This window comes from Cajanus cajan, chromosome 2, assembly GCF_000230855.2.
Source record: "Cajanus cajan strain Asha chromosome 2, NIPB_CcT2T_4, whole genome shotgun sequence".
NCBI classification, from domain to species: Eukaryota; Viridiplantae; Streptophyta; class Magnoliopsida; order Fabales; family Fabaceae; genus Cajanus; species Cajanus cajan.
The window spans coordinates 76,741,233-76,762,609 of NC_138518.1; the positions used below are offsets into that span (position 1 = coordinate 76,741,233).

Sequence of the window (21,377 nt, forward strand, 5' to 3'; positions counted from 1 at the left end):
ATTAATATATTTATTTTATTGGATATAATAACATAATTAAAATATAATTAATAATATATATTTTATAAAATTATTAATATTTTATATATAAAAAAATAAAATAAAATCGAAACGGCCCGTTCTGAAACTGGAACGGGCCGTTCTGGTGCATTTTGGGTGTGTTAATTTTGCACTTAGAACGGGCCGTTCCGGTTGCAAAATTAACACACCAAAAGTTCACCCAGAACGGCCCGTTCCGGTTTCAGAACGGGCCGTTCTGGGTCCAGGTGTTTTCAAAAAAATTCTCATCCACGTGGATGTCACGTATGCATCTACGTGGCGTCCACGTGGCCAAAAGTTAACACCGTTAAAGCAATTTGGACGGAAAGTCCCACATTGAAACCAATTAATTAATTTAGGACTAAATTGAAACCAATTAATTAGTTTTGGACCAAATTGAGACCAAAAATTAATGAGGGACTAAATTAAAACAAAAAAAATTATAAGAGACCAAAATAGGGTTTTAGCCTTCAAAATATGAAAACTAATACATTAAATTTATTTATAAAAAAATTATGAGACTCAAATAATATTCCAAATAATAAGTATCATAGTTGCAGTAAAAAATAGCGCCAAAAGTGAACACTCGGTCCAAAAAAAATATTAAAAAATCTTACTAATGGAATTCAGTCAATTCACTTTTATACGATTTTTATTGTGTACCTTTTTTTCAAACGTTAATTTCATTTTATATTTTTCTTGTAATTAAATCTATTAGAATAATTTTATTTATTTAATCAATAAAAAAAAGTTTAAAATTACATGCACCATTAAGTCAAATTTTGAAAGTCAAAGATAAAAAAAATAAAACAAGGAGTTATAAGTAATCATAGAGTATACGGTTCTCAAGACTTTAAATGCTTGAATTCGCAAAGTCTTGGTAATAACAATCGATCTTAAGAGATTGTAAAGAGTATCAATCATAAAGTGATTGTATAGTATAAATACATAGTCTTTACTTCTTGAAATGCTACAAGATTTTTTATTTTCAAGATCGTACAATGAAATGCCTAAATAAATCATCTAACATAAAAGTTTTCTATAAAGAGATGCATATTTTGTCTCGAAAACATTCATAAAAGATCAATATATCTCCCAAGATAATTCAAGGCTTCCTTGTGCGACCCCACAGAATGTTCTTTGTCTGATTCCATTGGTCCTTGGACATCTCCTCCACGCCATATTTTTTTGCCTTCCAACCAAGTTATTTCTATACCCAAGGTTAGAATTTGAACCCCAAAAAACTTGGTTAAGGTAGTCAATGGGTTAATCTCATAAGAATAAAGTCGAAGGCAGTCAACAAGTATCAGCAAGTCAACACTTGAAACATTGACTAGGTTAAGAGAGAAGGTGCTAAGCTACAAAAACAATGAGGTTACCAGAGTAATGCTCAGTATGATGAGGTATCCGATTTTCAAGAGATAAAGAATCCAAAACTATTGAATATGTCTAGATGTCAGATTTTGAAAGATGTTAATATCACTCATCTAAATTTTCCAACCCAAAGTAGTCGATCATTAGGCACAGATAAAAGTAGTTGGTGTGAGTTTTATAAAACTAGTGGGCATGACATAAAAGATTGTTATTATTTGATCATGAAAAATGAGAAATTTGTCAAAGGTGGTTACATGAAAAGTTATGTTCAAACAAAGATCGACAAAGAGATGATGACATTCTCTTTATCGAAACATTTTGGTGATGTCCTGACAAGGATCCTTACAAAAAGTTTTCAATATGCAACATTGATACCTCCACCAATCAACATGTGAGCTTGATACGTCATTAAATGTTCCTTTAGATCCTGAGATCCATTAAAAAGTGATATCTTCGACACTGTTAGATGCATTGACACTTTCTCTCGTTCAATTGCTTTAGAGAAGGGATGGAAATCCTTTAGTGGTTTGGCCCCTTTGCCTTTTATATTTCCTTATTGCAAGTTTGTGACTTGTGCTTGCATAACTCTTTGAATCTCCTATACTCTTCTCCATTAATCCTCATTTTGAGGTTGCATTGCTTTTCAAACCTCATGACAAAGCCTTTCAGCCTCTTTTTGTTCTCCCTAATGCTTCCTCATTATCTTGTCATAAGGTCTTTATGATAGTTTGAATTTCATGTAAAGTTGAATCATTGTTCGCAATTTCCATAACTCCCATTCATAGCCTCTTTACTTTCCTTTATGCTTCCTTGTTCTCCAGTTGTAATGCCTCCAAATCTTCCTTTCACAATCTTTTTGCCTCATTTACCCTTCTATGTGTTTCTTCATTGTCAAACTACAAGATTTCCATAGTTTCTAAGATCTTCTACAACATTGGACCATTGTCCACAAGTCCTACATCATCCACACCATTAGTGCCAACACCAACAAAATCGTATGCATTAGACTAACTAGCATTACTCCTTAACAATCTTACCAGTATAAACCACTATTTACAACCAACCATCGGGGTGTGGGAACATAATTTTACATATGCCCTGCGGTGGGCACAAAAATATTTTGATAAAGGGATTGTCATCGGAGAATTCTAAGAAAAACTAATATTTAGAAAACTTATCAACTATCCTAACCCAAAACATTCAACAAGTGTAATTTGCCATTTACCCTTGGCTCCTATCTTTATATATACAATTCCTAAACCCTAAATTAGAAAATCTTATATTTTTTCCCCAATAAACAAACAATTTTATCTCCTCCTATGATATATGAATCTTTATCCCTGTCATTGTCAAGTACATTTGTTGTTGTCAGTAAAGGATATTGTGATACGTGTCGCATTTTTTGTATGTTAATAACATGCTTCCAGCTACTAAAACACCTTAGGTGTTGATTACTATAGTCAAAAACTAACTAGTTGTTAGAATTGATAGCCATGTAACGATCATGGGATATCTTGCATAGTTATACACATATGGCTTCATAAATAAGGGTCAGTGAATGAATGATAATAGCTATTGTTGGTCATGGAATGATCATAGGATATAGAAATGAACATACATTCACAACACTAGTTTACAACAAATAAAATATAAACAACTTTATCAACATTTAATCCAACTTTACATATTAACTTAAACTTATAAATCATATCATCATACCAATATCTCAACAACTTATAACGCCACAACAATATCATCAGAACAACTATAACATCATCACACATATCAATTACGAATATCTCTTACAATAAAGGTGGCCAATTTAGGTGGTTAAACCATATCAAACCACAACGTTTGACCTATCACAATCAGGTTAAGTATAAACAACTTTAGGCCTTAAAGAGTGTCAGGTTTAAACTTAAACTTGATTTCTCAAGTTTTTTTACTTAAACTAGGAAGATTAGTACTACTGTTACGATAGAGTATAACAATTTGAATATGAGTCTACTACGACATTGCTTGTAACGCTAAGTCTCTTATATGATTAACTTATTGACAACCCTCCAAATACTACGTCCTTTTGATACTCAGTTAAGGACTAAGTCTTCAACCTTGTACTTTACTCAATTAGTCACTTTATACATATATGTCTTTACTTGTCCACATACAAGTTCCACATAAAACCTAAATGAGACAATTTAAAAAAAAACTATTTATTTATAAATCAACTTACTTACTGAAAAGGTTTTCAACTAGGCTTTCAAAGCACTACAACTTATATTTACACAATGAGATATTTTAATATCTAAAATATTTTTTTACTCTCATTCAGCTTTTATGTATTTCAACAAAAACATGTATCTACACCACATGTCTTACAACTTATCAACTTAATCAACTATAGCATCATACAACCATACAACATCATCATCTATCAACTTATAACTTAACAACATAAACATCATTAAATAGTCTACGAACTCAAAACATAATGAGTATCATCACATGATTTTCATCATACAACTCGATCATCATCATTCAACCATTAAGCAACTTAAAACATCATATTATAAGCTTGCAACTCACGTTCGACGCCATCCCTTGGGTGTCGCCATTGAGGCAAAGACTTATTGTCTTGTCCACGTCCAACGCCAAACTACATGTGGCTAGCATGGTTGAGGCAAAGAGCCTCCCATTATCTCATGTATAGCGCAACAAAATCTCATGTTCGATCCTAATTAGATAGAGGGCATCTACTTGATTCACTCCCAATGCCACTTCATTAGTGTAGATAGAAAACTGAATATTGTATATTCACTTTCATATGTTACATGTGTGAATACCTGAATATATACAGTAAAAAGGAGAAGTAGCTGATCCTATAATCATGCTAGTCATTATAGCAATGATTCTACAATAATGACAATTATTGATTACATTAAAGTCTAAAATATGGAATAGCTTAACTATAGGGATTGACTAATTCATATCATGATTCTCATGATCATCCATGATTATAGGATCCGTAATCAAGGGAGATTTATTGATTCTCTAACTTCCCCTCTCAAACTGATGGTGAAGGAGTCACCCCAAGTTTGTCTCTTAATTGATTGAACCTTGTATGTGTCAAGGCTTTGGTGAGGCAGTCAGCGATTTGATCAGCTGATGGAACATAAGCTACAATGACTTTATCTTGCAGTACTTGATCTCTAATGTAATGCACATCTGTTTCAATATGCTTTGTTCGAGCATGCATGACTGGATTTGAAGCTAATGCCTTGGCACTCAAGTTATCACACCATAGTATCGGTTTCCTTGGCTGAGGGAGTTTTAATTCAGTAAGAAGTGAACGAGTCCAGGTTATTTCAGCAGCTAGATCAGCCAAGGCTCTATATTCTGATTCTGTGCTGGACCTTGACACTACTTGCTGCTTTCTTGAGGACCAAGAAACAAGTGTGTCTCCAAGGAAAACACATTGACCTGCCATAGACTTTCGATCATCCACACTAGTGGCCCAATCTGCATCTGAAAAACCTGCTATGTCTAGATAAGCAGAGCATTTAATGTGTAGACAGTAGTGCATAGTGCCTTGGAGGTACCTTAAAATTCTCTTGATACCCTGCCAGTGATCTAAAGTTGGAGAGCTCATGAACTGACTAAGTTTGTTGACAGAGAAAGCAATGTCAGGTCTTGTATTTGTCAAGTACTGCAATGCTCCTATGGCTTGTCTGAACTCGGTTGGATTTTTCAGTTTCTCCCCTTCAATTGTAAACTGCTTGCCAGTGACCATAGGAGTGGGACAGGGTGATGCATTTTCCATCTTAAATTTCCTTAGCAAGTCCTTTATGTACTTGGATTGCTTTAAGTACATACCAGTTGCATCTCTATGAACTTCTATGCCTAAGAAATAATGTAATTGACCAAGATCCTTTAGGGAGAACACAATGTTGAGTTGTTTGACAAAGGCTTCCAGGAATTTGGTGTTGTTCCCTGTCACTATTATATCATCAACATATATTAGAAGAAAAGTGATATGATTTTTACCTCTTAGAGTAAAGAGTGAGGTATCACTTTTTGTGTTCTGAAAACCCCATTTTAGCAAGGCATTTTTGAGGCTGTCAAACCAGGCTCTTGGTGCTTGTTTAAGTCCATAGATTGCCTTAGATAATTTGCAAACATGATTGGGTTTGGTTGGATCTGCAAAGCCTTCTGGTTGATTCATATATACGGTTTGCTTTAGATAACCATTGAGGAAGGCATTATTTATGTCAAGCTGTTTTACTTCCCAATTAAGGTGAACTGCAATTGCAAGGATGATTCTGATTGTGCTGGACTTAACCACAGGGCTGAAGGTTTCTTCGTAGTCTAATCCAGCTGTTTGTTGAAATCCTTTTGCAACTAATCTGGCTTTTCTCCTTTCAATGGTGCCATCTGCTTTGTACTTGGTTTTGAACACCCACTTGGAGTCAATGATGCTTTCTTGGGCTTGATATGGTACTAAGGTCCAAGTATGATTGAGATTCAGTGCCTGAATTTCCTTGTGCATAGCATCTTTCCACTGTGGACTTTGGAGGGCTTCTTGTGCATTTGTTGGTTCCTTTTCTTCAACACAGTTTTCAGCTAATCCAATATACGGAAGCTTTGGCTTGTGAATACCACTTTTGCTTCTGGTGTGGATCCGACCTTCCTCAGGAAACCCTGTGTTTGTGTCTAATTCAGCAGGTGCCTCAGGAAGACTTGTGTTCGTGTCTAAGTCAGCAGGTTCAGTAACATTCTCCTGAAGCTGTTCATTGGAAGCTTCTGGGTTCCCAAGTGGTTCTGGTTCAATGTGGAAGTCATTGTTAGCAGGAACAATGTCTTCTCTAAGTGATGGACCTGTAACACGCAAAGGAAAAGAACTAAATGGATTCTCAGTTAGTGTTTTTAAAGGAACTCTTGTATTAAGAAAACCATCATGGAACGGGAAGTGATCTTCATTGAAAACAACATGTCTTGAGATGAAGATTCTACCATGAGAATTGACACATTTGTACCCTTTGTGAGAATTACTGTAGCCCAAGAACACACATCTTGTTGTGTGGAACTGCAACTTGTGTTGATTATAAGGCTTGAGACAAGGGTAGCAGGCACATCCAAATGATTTTAAGTAGCTGTAGTCGGGTTCCTTTTTATATAGAACATAATAAGGGCTTTTATTTTGGGTTACTGGTGAGGGTAGCCTGTTTATAATGAAAGTTGCAGTGGAGAATGCTTCCCACCAGTAACTCAGAGGCATTTTAGCTTGTGCCAACAGTGTCAACCCAAGTTCTGCAATGTGTCTGTGTTTTCTTTCAGCTCTGCCATTCTGTTGTGATGTATATGGACATGACATTCTGAATTGTATCCCTGTTTCTATAGCATGCTTCTGAACAGCTTTATATTCACCACCACCATCACACTGAATTGTTTTAATCCTTTTGTTGAACTGATTTTCTACCATATTTTTGAACTGGATAAAGACATGAGCAGTATCTGATTTTTGTTTTAAAGGATAAATCCATGTAAACCTAGTGAAATCATCAATGAAATGGACATAGTATTTAAAACCAGATGATGATATTATTGGTGCAGGACCCCATACATCAGTGTGGATTAATTCAAGGATATCCTGAGCATAAGAGGAAGAGGATTTAAAAGGTAAAAAATTCAGCTTGCCATACTGACAAGCCTCACAGAAGCTAAGATTATCACTAGGTGATAATTTTACATTATAGTCTTTTAAGACCTTGTCTAAGATCTTATTATTAGGGTGTCCAAGTTTCCTATGCCAGCTTTCTTTGACAGATACAAAAACACATGGGTCTTTTTCTTTTTCTGAGAGTTGATACAATCCATTCTTAAGTTTCCCTTTTAGAAGTACCTTCCCTGTCAGCTTGTCCTTCACAAAGCAAAAATTTGCATCAAACTCAATAAGAATATGATTATCAGCAGCTAGTTTGGACACACTCAATAGGTTTTTGGTAATATTTGGCACATATAAAACATCATGTAAGTTGATAGAATTAAGTTTTGAGGAACCAGTTCCAGCAATTTGTAACCTTTCACCATTTCCAACAACTAGAGAAGTCTTACCATGATGTTCAGTTAGATCACCAATCTTGTCTGTTTGGTGTGAGACATGGTTGCTTGCACCACTATCAAAGTACCAGTCATAGTCTCGAGCAGAGTTTTGAGAAGCTAGGAAGGCATTGGGAGGTCCTTGTTTTTCATTGTCTGTTGAATTATTAGAGTTTGAGTAGGCTTTGTCAAACCTGTAGTAGCAGTACATTGCTGTATGTCCCATCTTGTTGCAGACCTGGCATGTAGGCTTAGATGGTCTACCTCTTCCTCTGCCTCCTCTCCAACTTCTGAAGTTGGAACCTCTCCAGGTGTTGTTTGTGTTGAACCTATTGCCCCTGTGATCAGCTTTGGTAACCACATTTGCTGTTGCATTGAGGTTTAGGTTGGTGAAGCTGTTTAGTTGCTCAATTCTATTTTCAAAGGTCAACAATTGAGCCTGTAGATCAACCCAAGTGAGTGTAGTTTGATCAGATAATTTGACAACTATTGGATTATATTCAGAATCCAAACCATTCAGAGTTTGAATGAGTAGATCAGAATTTGAGATTTCATGTCCTGCAAGTTTGAGTTTATCAGCCAGATTCTTCATTTTGGACAGATAATCTTCCATTTTCATGTCTCCTTTTCTGGTGCTATGGAACTCAGATTTAAGGTAAGTAACTCGTGACCTTGTGTGAGCACCAGCTAGACTTTGAGCTTCATCCCAAAGTTGTTTTGAGGTTTCACAGTGTAATAACTGTGTTGCCATGTCAGCAGTCATTGAATTCATTAACCAACCAAGGAGTTGTTGATCACTTGCTTGCCAGTCTTCAAAATCAGGATTGGTCTTTCTGATTGAATCTGCAGCAAGGATGAATTCTTCAGGGCACTTCTTTTTCCCTAACATGTAACCATCGAGCCTGGCACCTCTGATGATAGGTAATACCAGTGATTTCCATAGGGGAAAGTTGTCTCTGTCCAGCTTGACAGATACAGTGGATGGAAGGTCATTTTTGGGGTTGGAATTGGCAGCGGATGACATGGTTTGTTTTTCGGATCAAGAGCCTTCAAGGCGTAAAAGCTCTGATACCAAGATAGAAAACTGAATATTGTATATTCACTTTCATATGTTACATGTGTGAATACCTGAATATATACAGTAAAAAGGAGAAGTAGCTGATCCTATAATCATGCTAGTCATTATAGCAATGATTCTACAATAATGACAATTATTGATTACATTAAAGTCTAAAATATGGAATAGCTTAACTATAGGGATTGACTAATTCATATCATGATTCTCATGATCATCCATGATTATAGGATCCGTAATCAAGGGAGATTTATTGATTCTCTAACTAGTGTCCATCATTAATTCAGACAGAGACAACTCTCTCTGCTCACATTTGACATCATTCTAACTCACGTCCAACATGGCCAAGTTAGAGACGATGCTTAGGATCTTGAAGGCGAACTCGACGTGATACTAGTTTTTGCACTTTCGTAGAAATTCAATTTGCCTAATCTACCAAAAACTAAAAAATTCACCAACATGCAACATGATATACTAAATCCAGGTACCATAAACAACTCGAAAACTACATCATTGATAACATGCAACCAACAAAATTCACAAATTCAAAGTGACTCAAGATCACAATATCAAGAGCATCTTCCACAACATAGAGAGCAAACATTCTTAGCTATGGGTCTTGAATCTTCAACTTAGCCAAACATATTAGGTATAGGAGGGAAAAGGGAAAGGTTTTCCCGTCTAAAGGAGGAAGAAAAAAAATTTGGGTTTAAAAAACTCCTTTCTAACTTCTCTCTACAATTTCTTTAAATATGAATCTATAAGATTAGCGTCTTGAGAAAAAATTTATATACCATTTTTTATACTGGACTAACTTAACTATATTTCTACTATTATTGAGATAATTTATTTTTAAAGTCCCTTAACTTCAGAGTTCTCAAACAATAATACTAACGACAACCTACAACTAATCATATAATTAAATTAAACACTCCAAATATAGTGTTACAAATTTCACTAAATATTTTATAATTAAATAATTTAATCTCTAAATGATTATAATATTTGTTCAAAATATTTAACGCAAAAATAATTCACTATTGATATTAAAGTAATTAACTCTTATAAAAAATAATTAAGTTTTGATATCATATTAAATAAATAGCTAACAACTGTTTATCATCACTCATGTATTTAGCTTTGGCCTAACTTTTCAATTGTCTTTGTTCAATGTAGTCTTATTTTTGTACATACTCCATTCGGAGCTAATTTATGAATTTGGTACATAAAGTTTTACGTACCCACGTGCCAAAATCAATTGAGCTAGACGATTAACAGCTAATGTAACTAATAAATGTACAAATGATTCTCTTAAAAAATTTAATGATTTAAATTAAGTTCTTATCATAAAAATTTAACCAATAATTAACATTGATGAAAAAAATAATTAACATTAACATAAATATAATAAAGGTGTGAGTATTGTTTATTTATAAAAAGTGATAAGTGCAGTAAAAAAAAGTGATAGGAAAAATATATAAAATATTAAAATAAAGAATAAAATGTTTAAAATTGTAGAAATATATATAAATAGTTAAAATTAAAAAGACTAAAATTCACATAAATTAGAATAAAAAGTAAATAATATACTAATTAATTAAGCCTTGAAACTTTTAATTAAATTCTTTTGCTTATCAAAAAAAAAAAAAATTAAGCCTTGAAAATTCTTGCACATTGGTTGAGTGCCGTAATGGAAAAGGGAACACTGTGTGAACGTGTGAATTGAATTCGTTTTACCAGATTTTTTTTAATTAAAAAAAAAAAAACACATGAAGAAAGGCAAGGATAGGAACACCGTCGGTTACCCAATAAATAAACATGAACGCACTTTGTGACGAAACGTGTGCCAATTATAGCCGACCGATTCTGCCAGCGTGGACGGTTTCTTCTTCAATGTTGCGTTCTCTCTCTCTATCTCTTCTTTACCCATTTTTTCTTTCCTCATTTATAAACCACACTTTCATCTTAAAAAATCAGAATCAAAATAAAATAAGAAAATAAAAATAAAAAGAGAAGAGGAAGAAACGTATAGAAAAAGCTTCTCCGAAAATCTGGCAAATAGAGACCAAGAGAGATTCATGTTCGTCAAGTTTCTGATCCTCTTTTCACTTCCTTTCTCTTTCAGGTTCCTTCTTCATTCATCTTTCTCTTTCCAACGCTTCAACTATTTTCTTTGCATCTTTTTCTTATTTTTTCGCCTTTTCACGTTCAATTTCTACTGTTATACGCATTTAATTATTGTTATTATTATTTTTTAATTTTATTTGCTAATTTTGCTATTTGAGTAATTGGTATGCTTGTTTTTTTCGTGAAGGTGATTTCTCTTGACGATAAAGCTGCGATTTCGCTGGTGTCGTTTTGCTCTAAGATGGCGTCGTTTTCAGGAATATAATAGCTAGGGTCTGGGAATCAGGGTTGAAGTTCTTCAGCATTGAATCTGAATCTTTGGTTAGATAGGTTGGTTTGTTTGGAACTCAATTCAATTCAATTGGTCCTCCCTTTTGTGGAAACTCAATTCAATTTGGTTTGTGAAAATTGAAAAATGGTTGAGTCAATTGCTGCAACTTCACTACTTGGCCACCGTCCAGTTTGTGGTGGAAATTTCACCAGGGATGTGTCTGGTAAACGCAAATCTTTGAATACCGTTCGGTTCCCGACATCTGAGTTTCTCGGTGGTAGGAGGATTGTGGTTTCTTTGGCTTTGCCTAAATCTATTAAACAAGATAGATTCATGTTTTCTTCAATTAAGGCCTTGGCTGTGGAATTAACAAGAGAAGCACATGCTTATAGGGAAGAGAAGTTGCCCAAGAGGGATAACAAGATTGATGGTGGATTTGATCCAAGGCCTGATTCGTGGCCTCCCACAAATAGAGCAGATAACCCGTCGCTTCGGAATCCCTTGCTCCGGCAAGAGAGGATGGGATGTGGTTGGTTGGGTGCTATATTTGAGTGGGAGGGAGTTCTTGTTGAAGACAACCCTGATCTAGAGAAGCAAGCTTGGCTCGTACTGTCTCAGGAAGAAGGCAAACCCTCTCCTCCTGCATTTATCCTCAAGAGAATAGAGGGCATGAAGAACGAACAGGCGATTTCAGAAGTGCTGTGTTGGTCAAGGGATCCGGCACAGTTAAGAAGGATGGCTAATAGAAGGGAAGAAATCTACCAAGCTTTGCAGGGTGGGATATATAGTCTCATGTCAGGGTCCAAGGAATTTGTGAGTGTTTTGATGCATTATAAGATACCAATGGCATTGGTTTCCACGCGTCCTAGAAAGGCTCTCGAATCTGCTATAGGGGAAATTGGTATCGGGGATACTTTCAGTGTTATTGTAGCAGCAGAGGATGTTCACAGGGGAAAGCCTGATCCAGAAATGTTTGTGTATGCTGCACAGCTTTTAAACTTCATACCTGAGAGGTGCATTGTGTTTGGAAACTCCAATTCAACAGTGGAGGCTGCACATGATGCACGGATGAAGTGTGTGGCTGTTGCTAGTAAGCATCCTGTCTATGAGCTTGGAGCTGCAGACTTGGTTGTCAGGCGCCTAGATGAGCTTTCAGTGGTTGATTTGAAGAATCTTGCAGACATTGAATTGACTGAATTTGGGTCTGTGGAGCCCGAGTTGGAGATGGAGATGGAAGAAGATTATGACACATCATCAGTTGATGACAATTTCTGGTAAATCCTATAAATGTACAGTTGATTGAAGTTCATCGGATTGTTGATGATATTAGTTACAGGTAGATTACTTGTGTATATGGTAACATAATAAATGGGGGGAAATGATAAGTGGTCTGATTGAACATTGATGTTATTACTAATGCATTTTCTGTTCATATACATTCATGGGATTTTAAGATTTGATTTACCGGTGATTCCATCCAATAGATAGAATACAAATTACCTAGTCAAGTTTAGGTAAGTTCTACTTTTGGTCCATGTGACATTATTCCCTAACCCTAACTCGGGAAAATATGAAACCTTCAAATAAGTTTTTTTTTTTTTTTCAAGGATGACCATTGTGTTTGCGGGTATTAAGGTATGCTAAACCCAAAATGTAATCAAAATGTTAATCATAATGCTAATTATTTTTGAAGAGAGAGAGAAGGAAGAAAGATCGAGATTGTTGCCTCAGTTTGCATAGAGCTGTGGGTATTCGCCAATCGCCGTACATTCATTCCTTATTTTTCGAGTGTTTATATTATACATTAGTCTATTTTGATAATATTGTTTACTTGTAACTTATCCTCTTGCCATTTCTAAAATAAGGGCTGGTGTGTCATTTTTATTAAAGAAACTGGGTGCTAGCTGGGGACCACTTTTATTTTGGTTTGTGGCATTGTATAATTCGAGCCTTTTAGCAAAATAAGAACTCGCATCAAGTCATCAGTCTTTTGTGAACCAAGTAGAAATGATTGTGTCCAGTTGATTTTTTTTTTTTTTTGTGAAAATAATTGTTTATTTTTATCTACTTTGTAGCAGAACTTTAAAAAAGGAAGTATCAAATAGCTCATACAAACATATTAAAATAGAATTTAATTGTGATACACATTTACACAATTAATCAATCACAGTCTATATTATAAATAATAAGTATATCAAATTTTATAATAATTATTTTAAAAATCATATAAAGTATACTGTTATTTCTGATCGATTATTTGTGAATAGTATTTTATATCGGAAGTCCATCACTTTCATACCCATTAAAAAATGTTGGTATTAACTTTTAAAAGTTGATTTCAAAAGAACCGGTGGAATGGTTGCAAATCAAACGTGCCTGTTGGGGTTGGGTTGCAGAATAGGGGTTGGGGTTGAAGTACATGTTTGACTGTTCGTTTGTAGAATTGAATTTGAATTTTATTTTAAGTAAATAACATGAATTTTATATGGATAATATCTATTAAAAAATGATTTTGACACATTGTTTGAAAACTTATAACTATAAATGATTTTACGGGTGAAATTATCAAAAATGGTTTTGCAAAATAAAAGCTGTGATTATTATTATTTTCATGTGAAAAATTGTTATATTGTAATTTGTAACTGTACCGTCACGGTGAAATGCTGATAGTATATCTTCGGTTACGATAGCTCAATCACCGCCTCGGTCGATTCCCTCAGGACCGGTCGGTTTATAGCCGCATGTTGTCACTAGAGTCGGATTTCAACCCTCTTAAGCCCTTTCGTCTTAACGGCTCAGGGCTGGAAGGCAAGTGTACCGTCACGGTGAAATACCGATAGGATATCTTCGGTTACGGTAGCTTAGTCACCACCTCGGCCGGTTCGTAGTTGGACTAACACAAAGTATGCCATTCTCGGTTTTTATCCGACACCCTTCTCTTCTCCAGAATCCCCTCGGCCTATGACCGATAGGTGGCGTCCCAACCGTTTCCTTTATGACCGATACCCCACTCGACCAATGCCCGATTGGACTTCTCGGAATGGGCCAAGCCGATTACGAGCCAATTTAGCTTTTATGTGTTTAAAATAATACTTTTAAAATAAGGACGGTTAAGGAGAATCTCGACAATCTCGGGGCCCATGAGGCCTGTAAACAAGAAACTATAAAGCCAAAAACCCTAGAGAGGAGAAGACATATTACACTTTTGAATGCTCTGGCTCTAAGGCACGATCTAGGAAAAAACCCTAGTCCACCCTTTGGCCGGAACATTTTGGCGCCCACCGTGGGATTACGGTGAAACTTTTCCTACGCCCCAAGAAACACAAAAAAAACCTACACCCTATCATGGCGAGAGGCGGCAATAACAACAACTCGCAACCACCAACCATGGAGGAGATGATGGCCATGATCAATGGCTTAAGGGAGGAGAATGCGCGATCCATGGAGAGAGAGGAGGCCATCCAACGTGAAAACGAGGAGATCAGGAGGCGAGCGGATGAGATGCAGGCCAGGATAGAAGCCAGTACCAGAACGGTGGAGGAGGATGTCATGTTGGAAGTCCCTAGGGATTTTCGACCTTTCTCAAAAGCCATAGAGGCCAAGGCCATCCCCAGGGATCATCGGATACCGCAAGTTGAACCCTTTGAAGGAACGCAGGATCCCAATCAACATTTGACGGATTTCCGGGCTCAAATGCTGATATGTGAGGGAAGCATGGAAGTCCGTTGCAAGCTATTCATGGGGACACTCAAAAAGGCAGCTCTCGACTGGTTTAGCGGTCTGCCTGACCGATCCATCACCGACTTCGACGTTTTCAGTCGGCTCTTCATGGCACAGTTCGCCGCTAACAAGAAGAAGCCACCGATCACGTCGGACTTGTTCGATCTCAAACAGCAAAGGGAAGAGTCGTTGAAGGATTTTCTGCAACGATTCAATGAGGTCGCCTTGAGGATAACATCCTTGGACGAGAGGATGGCTGTCATTGCATTCCAGAAGGGTCTGAGGTCTGGGGCTTTCGACGTCGCACTGGAAAGAGCGAATTGCCAGACGATATCGGAAGTGTGAGAGCCTTCACACTGAGTCACATTAAAACGGAGGAGGGGCAGATCAGCAAAAGAGCAGCAGAGAGCCGAGAAGCAGGGGGTAGCAATAAGGAGGGAAGCAAACATCTCCGACCGCGGTCGGATTGGAATAAGCGACGCGACCGCTACAACATGAAGGAGGGTGGTTACCGACAGGCCGATCATGGTGGTCGGGTAAGGGGCGAGTGGACACGCAGCAATGATGAAGAAAAGTTCACTCCGCTCAATGTTCCCAGGCGACAGATATTTCACGATGTCAACAGCACATCGTTGTTTGAATTCCCCGCAGCAACAGAGCGTCAGTTGGGACCCTTTAAAATCGATTGGTGTGAGTTTCATAGAACCCACGGACACTCTAATGAAAATTGCTTCTTCTTAGGGAGGCAGATCGAGCGCTTGATCAATGAAGGGCGACTGAAGCAGTTTGTGGCAAGGAAACAAGAAGGAGGTTCGTCGGATAGGCGACACAGGCGCGCACAAGAAGACACCTGCAGAAATGGGCGTAGAGAGAGAACACCTCCCAGAGACACGCCGACGAAGTTGACCGAAACCCACCAGCAACCCATCCACGGCGATTTCAATACCATCGCAGGGGACTTCGCCGGCGGGGGGAACTACCTCGGCAGCCCGAAAGAGGTACACTCGGTCGGTGCTGACGGTGTCGGAATTCAGGCGACCATCTCAGCCTGAGATTTCGTTCTCAGACTCGGATTACGAAGGAGTAGCCCCTCATGAGGACGACCCCATCGTCGTATCGGCGATTGTCATGGGGTACAATGTGAAGCGTGTGTTGATTGACCAGGGAAGTTCTGCGGACATTTTATTCTGGGAAACCTTTGAGGGGATGAAAATACCTAACGACCGACTAATTCCTTATGCAGGGACTCTAGTGGGTTTTGCAGGAGACCAGGTCATCGCAAGGGGATACGCCGATCTGGAGACGACCTTTGACCAAGGAGCTCACATGAAGACGGTGGTCGTTCAGTATTTGGTGGTCGATGCAAATCAAACGTGCCTGTTGGGGTTGGGTTGCAGAATGGGGGTTGGGGTTGAAGTACATGTTTGACTGTTTGTTTGTAGAATTGAATTTGAATTTTATTTTAAGTAAATAACATGAATTTTATATGGATAATATCTATTAAAAAATGATTTTGACACATTGTTTGAAAACTTATAACTAGAAATGATTTTACGGGTGAAATTATCAAAAATGGTTTTGCAAAATAAAAGCTGTGATTATTATTATTTTCATGTGAAAAACTGATATTGTAATTTGTAACAATGCAATGGTAGTCAAAATTAGGATATTTATACATTTGTTATTTTATTTACAGACGAAAGTTTGCATGACAGATGTATTTATTACATATAACGAATTAAGCCTCCTTGTTTAGAAATTAGTTAAGCTGAACGCGATTGAGGTTAAAAAATATTATATTTACAAGTTTTGCTTTTATTAGAATGTGTGCTTTTCCGTTTTTAAATCGGTAGTTAAGCATATACATAATCTCGTACTATAGAGAAAAGGGAAAGAAAAAAAGAAATAAAATTGATAGAGAGTGAGTGGGAGTGGTGTTTCTCCTTCCATATTCCTTTTTAGCTGAAAGAAAATCATCTTATGAAAAGAGTAACGATAAACAACATATGGTAAGAATAGGGTATGTATGGAATAACGGTGATGGACTCATGTCATAGTGTATCCATAAGCTAATCTAAATAGCTTTATCCACAAAGTCTTTTTTTCTTTCTTTCAATTCCACCATGATTTTTTTCTAATTGAAGTTAATTTTCTTTTATCAAACATCTAAATTTTGAGTCAAACTATGTTTGTCCTAACTCATAGTTTTGCAACCAAACCAAAGTTGACCAGAGGGTTGAAAAATGGGACAACTGTACTGAGCCCATCATTGGTAGGCCCAAAAATAAAAATACAATTCTAATTTTTTAGACGAACAATTACTTCTTTAATGTTAGTTTTTAGTTTTTTCTTTTCTTGTTCAGCTTTTAATTACTAAAACACAAATTCTAAATTTTAACAGATTAAATATTTAGTCTTCCCTAAAACATCAAAGAAACTTTCATCTTTTTCTAAATTTGTAAATACATTTTTTTTTCTATATAGAAGACATAAAACTTAAAAGCGAATTACTTTTTTACATATCAAATTATAAAGGGTCCTTATAATAAATGTTTTGTTCCACAAGTGATGACCACTACAACAATTTTAGAGAACATATTTTATTGATGATAAAAGATAGTATAGGAGTTTATTAAAACAATTAATACATATTTTTTAAACATTTGTTAAATTATTGTTCATATAGTGTAAAAAATGTATTATTTTATTGAAATTACATGCTTATTTTTTATATAATATATACTTAAATTTAAAAATATTTATATATAAGAAGCCTTATCTATTGTATTGTCTTGGACCCACAAAAATATTGGGAATAATTTTGCTTACTCACGATAATATTATTTGACTTGAATATATTGATTCCAAATTAAACATACATGACCTATACGAAAATTAGATTAGTAAACAAAGATAGTGTTGATTATGACTCAAAATTTATTGTATCATTTGTATACTTTGTAGTTTTTCGTCTATACAATTTTATAAGTTTTAATCCATTTCAATTTGTTTGATGGGTTCAGACTGTCTTTTTATAAGATTTAGTACTAGAGTTTTGCATATATATATATATATGTGTGTGTGTGTGTGTGTGTGTTTAAGGATCATCCTTAAGTGTGTGTATGTGTTTAAAGATCATTCTTAAGTGTGACATAAAAAGAAAACGTGAAAAGCAAAGGTGTTAAGTGTGAACACAAAAGAATTGAAAGAGGGAAAGAAAAAGAGAACCAATTAAAGAGATAAAGGAATTTATGAGAAAAACAAAGAGTTTGTTCTATTATAAAAACTTGATCTTAATTTCTAGATAGTGGAATATGCTCTCTCATGTGAATGTAGATCAAATTAGATGAACTATGTAAATCTGTTGTATTTTTTTATCTCAATATTTTTCATTTTGTTTTTACATTTTTTTCTTCATTTATGTTTTTCATTCTTGTTGAATTTTCTCGTTTTTACGTTTTTGGTTTGTTCTTGTATAAGATTTGTTTTTTTTCTTCTTGTTTTAAAACCAATAAATAGAGTTAAAAATTTTGCTCAAAGGAGGCTTAAAAAAATAATTAACACTCATATATAGACATCTTTTATTCATCTATTTATCATGTTATATATCAATCTTATCTATTTTTTTTCCTTTTTTTAATTAAGTGTCAATTAACATAATAATTTTAATTTACCAATTTTAATATTTTTTTCGTAAATTTTAGGAAGGCCAAAAAATATTTTAGTAGTAATTTAAATGCATTTAGTAAAAGAAAAGGGGGGGCTCCTCCTCTGCCCCTGCTTATAAATTCTCAATATATGATATTTGGTTAGATAGAAATTTTTTAAAGGAAAAATTAAGAACTTTTTTATAATTCTATATTTTAAAGTTACGAAAATACTCTTCTAAACTGGTATTGTATTACGATGAAAACACACATAATCAAAGTACATATATAGCTTCATCCAATGATCAGATATTAAACTGTAAAACATCTCAAAAGTTATACTGTAGCAATTCGCAGTACTTTAATCACAGTGAAACTGAATAGTAGCACAATATGACATCCTCACTTTTTTCTTATATTTTCTGGGAGCTTATAGTGTAGCACACTCACAAGTCACTAGCCACCAATATGAATGGGGTTAGTGGTCACTAGTCATTAACATTGAACCTAGCCCAATGCAGATTTTAGTCGACAAAATAGTGTTTCATAATTAATTGTTAGTACATTGAACATCCATAACCAATTCCCGAACTTAAATTAATAATTTCATTAAAGTGTCACAGCATTCTTTCATGGCAGCTCCGTAATGATTAATGATTGTGTCGTTTTACACAAAAAGTCACTAATTAAAATCCTTATATAATTATACTGTACTATTTTAAACGATAATTAATGGTTTTGGTTTCTCAAATGTTTATGCCCCAACCTTTTGTTTACGTGTGTGCATACGTAAAAGCTAAAAAGCCTTTATTTTTTTTATTGTTGACCTAATCAAATTTGATTTGGACACAAACATGAATAATTTGATAGAGGAAATGATAAGGTTGTCCCTGAAGCTGCTGAGTGGATTCCCTCGTGGGTCATAGTATACTGATTCTGTGAAGACAACGACAATCTGCAAAACAAACAAAGTGTTTTTGACTTTGTTTAACACTACTTGCTCGCTTTCCACCAAATGTGAAAGTAGAAAATTGGCGAATTGAGTTTCAACATTGTTTTCAAGGAAATACAAACACGCACTAAACTTTGTGTATAACATAGTAAACGACGAACGGACAAAACCATGTTGAAACTTAAACTCTAAATCCTAAATTAGAAGGATTAAAGCAACGATCATCTTAGGTCATAAATTAATTTAGGCTTTAAAAAATTCATATATTTTTTAAATAATTATGTTTTATCCATTTGAATTATTTGAGAATAACTTTTATCATGAGATGATATATTATATGGTTATATTACTATTTTCATCAATAAAATATCTTAGTCATATGAAAACATAATGGTGAGTTACGATCATTTAATATTTTAAAAATTGATTCAATAAAATATAGACATTCTGACATAATTATTACGAGATTATAACAATAAATAAGATTTAAATAGGGTATTATTTCATTTATGTAACATTAAATAAGCACGCAACACATGACAAATGATAACAACAATATTTTAGACAATGTTACTACACAAATTTACAAAATTCTCCCAAAATGGACAAAACCTACATTACTTATGATAATTGACATTGTATGTCAATATTAATTGAACAAATATTGTATTCCTACCAATTAACTTAAAGGACTAAATGTTGAGCTAAGCTAAGAAACAATCATATTGATACAGTTACACTATTGATGAATTTTACCTTTGAAATTTGACACTTAATAAGTTATGATTTGTAGTGAATAGTATTTGCTTGACCTATATAGAAGATAAATGAGCTATCCACTCAATATAATTATATAGTCTCTTACAACATAGTTAATTGTCTTTGCTTTGTAAGCAAAAATTTGGAGATTTTAATTTGTACAAGCTTATAATATCTATCTGACTAAGGATAATGGTGGATCACTTTTCTAACACCTACTCCCCTATTCTTTATTATAATAAGAAGACACATTTTTTCTTCTTAAATATGAGAAAATTTCAATTATTTTTATCTTATTTAATGATAATCTTCATAAAATATTCATCTTTTAATGTATAGTTTTTTTTATTCTACTTTTTTATATATTTGTAATAAGAAAAATTTAAGAAAAATATTATGAGAATAGTAAAACTTAATGCAAATAATTAAATTTTTTATATGTATAAAATTATTTTTTTATAATAAAAAATAGAGGAAATATTAATAATCATTTATTAAGTATAATTTTTTTATGAGATTAACAACTCATATTATAATTGCTTATTAATATTATTAATGAGATAACTCATAATTGTCCATCAAGTCATGATAACCACTGTATCATGACTATTAAAAATTGAAGAAACAGTAAAATATAACTCAATTTTTTTAGTGCATGTATATCCTTTTGACAAAGATAACTCACTTATAATTTTTTTTATAATTAATAAAAATAAGATACATGGTCCATTTAATATTATTAATTATAGTTTGATCTAATCAAGTATTACAACTCGGATTAACCGAATATAATAAAGGATAACTCGAATAAATGATCTATATAAATAAGATTATGAAGAAACGGTTATTAAGTTTTTTTTTTTTGTGGTATCTACCAAGTCTTAAATAAATGGTTATAAAACATGAATAAAAATTAATTTGTCAGAGTATATTTTGTAGGTACATTAAACAAAGAAAGAGAGAAAGAGACATTTAGGATAACTAAGATATTTTTAACCCCTACAAATTTAGCAAGTTTTAATTTTGATTTTTGTAATTTTTTTTTTAATTTTTCAACCCTCTATAATTAGCCTTATTATTTTTAATTTTTATTTTTTATGTGATCATTTAAGCAACTCTTTATTTATTGAAAGGTTAAGTACCATCCTAAATATTATCCATGCCTATTATTAATATCATGCTAGTGTTTGAATTTTTTTAAATAAATTTTTAAAATAAATTTTATTTATCTATCATTAAATAACTGGTAGTGATGAAAATAATAACTTTATACTTTAAAAGAAAAAATAAAACAAATATTTTATAAAAATAGAAGCT

General features: G+C 34.2%; 1 protein-coding gene across 1 annotated transcript; it reads left to right on the top strand.

Moving 5' to 3' along the window:
• Nucleotides 1–10,550: 10,550 nt before the first annotated feature.
• On the top strand, nucleotides 10,551–12,418 carry LOC109801580 (Haloacid dehalogenase-like hydrolase (HAD) superfamily protein). The gene is made up of 2 exons (XM_020362690.3): nucleotides 10,551–10,709; nucleotides 10,899–12,418. The coding sequence occupies exon 2, from the start codon at nucleotides 11,127–11,129 to the stop codon at nucleotides 12,258–12,260; it is 1,134 nt and encodes a 377-aa protein (XP_020218279.1). The 5' UTR covers nucleotides 10,551–10,709; nucleotides 10,899–11,126; the 3' UTR covers nucleotides 12,261–12,418.
• Nucleotides 12,419–21,377: the final 8,959 nt, after the last annotated feature.

What these genes read in the sequence shown, in the direction of transcription:
- LOC109801580 (XM_020362690.3), top strand. Translation starts at nt 11,127, where the DNA reads ATGGTTGAGTCAATTGCTGCAACTTCACTACTTGGCCACCGTCCAGTT.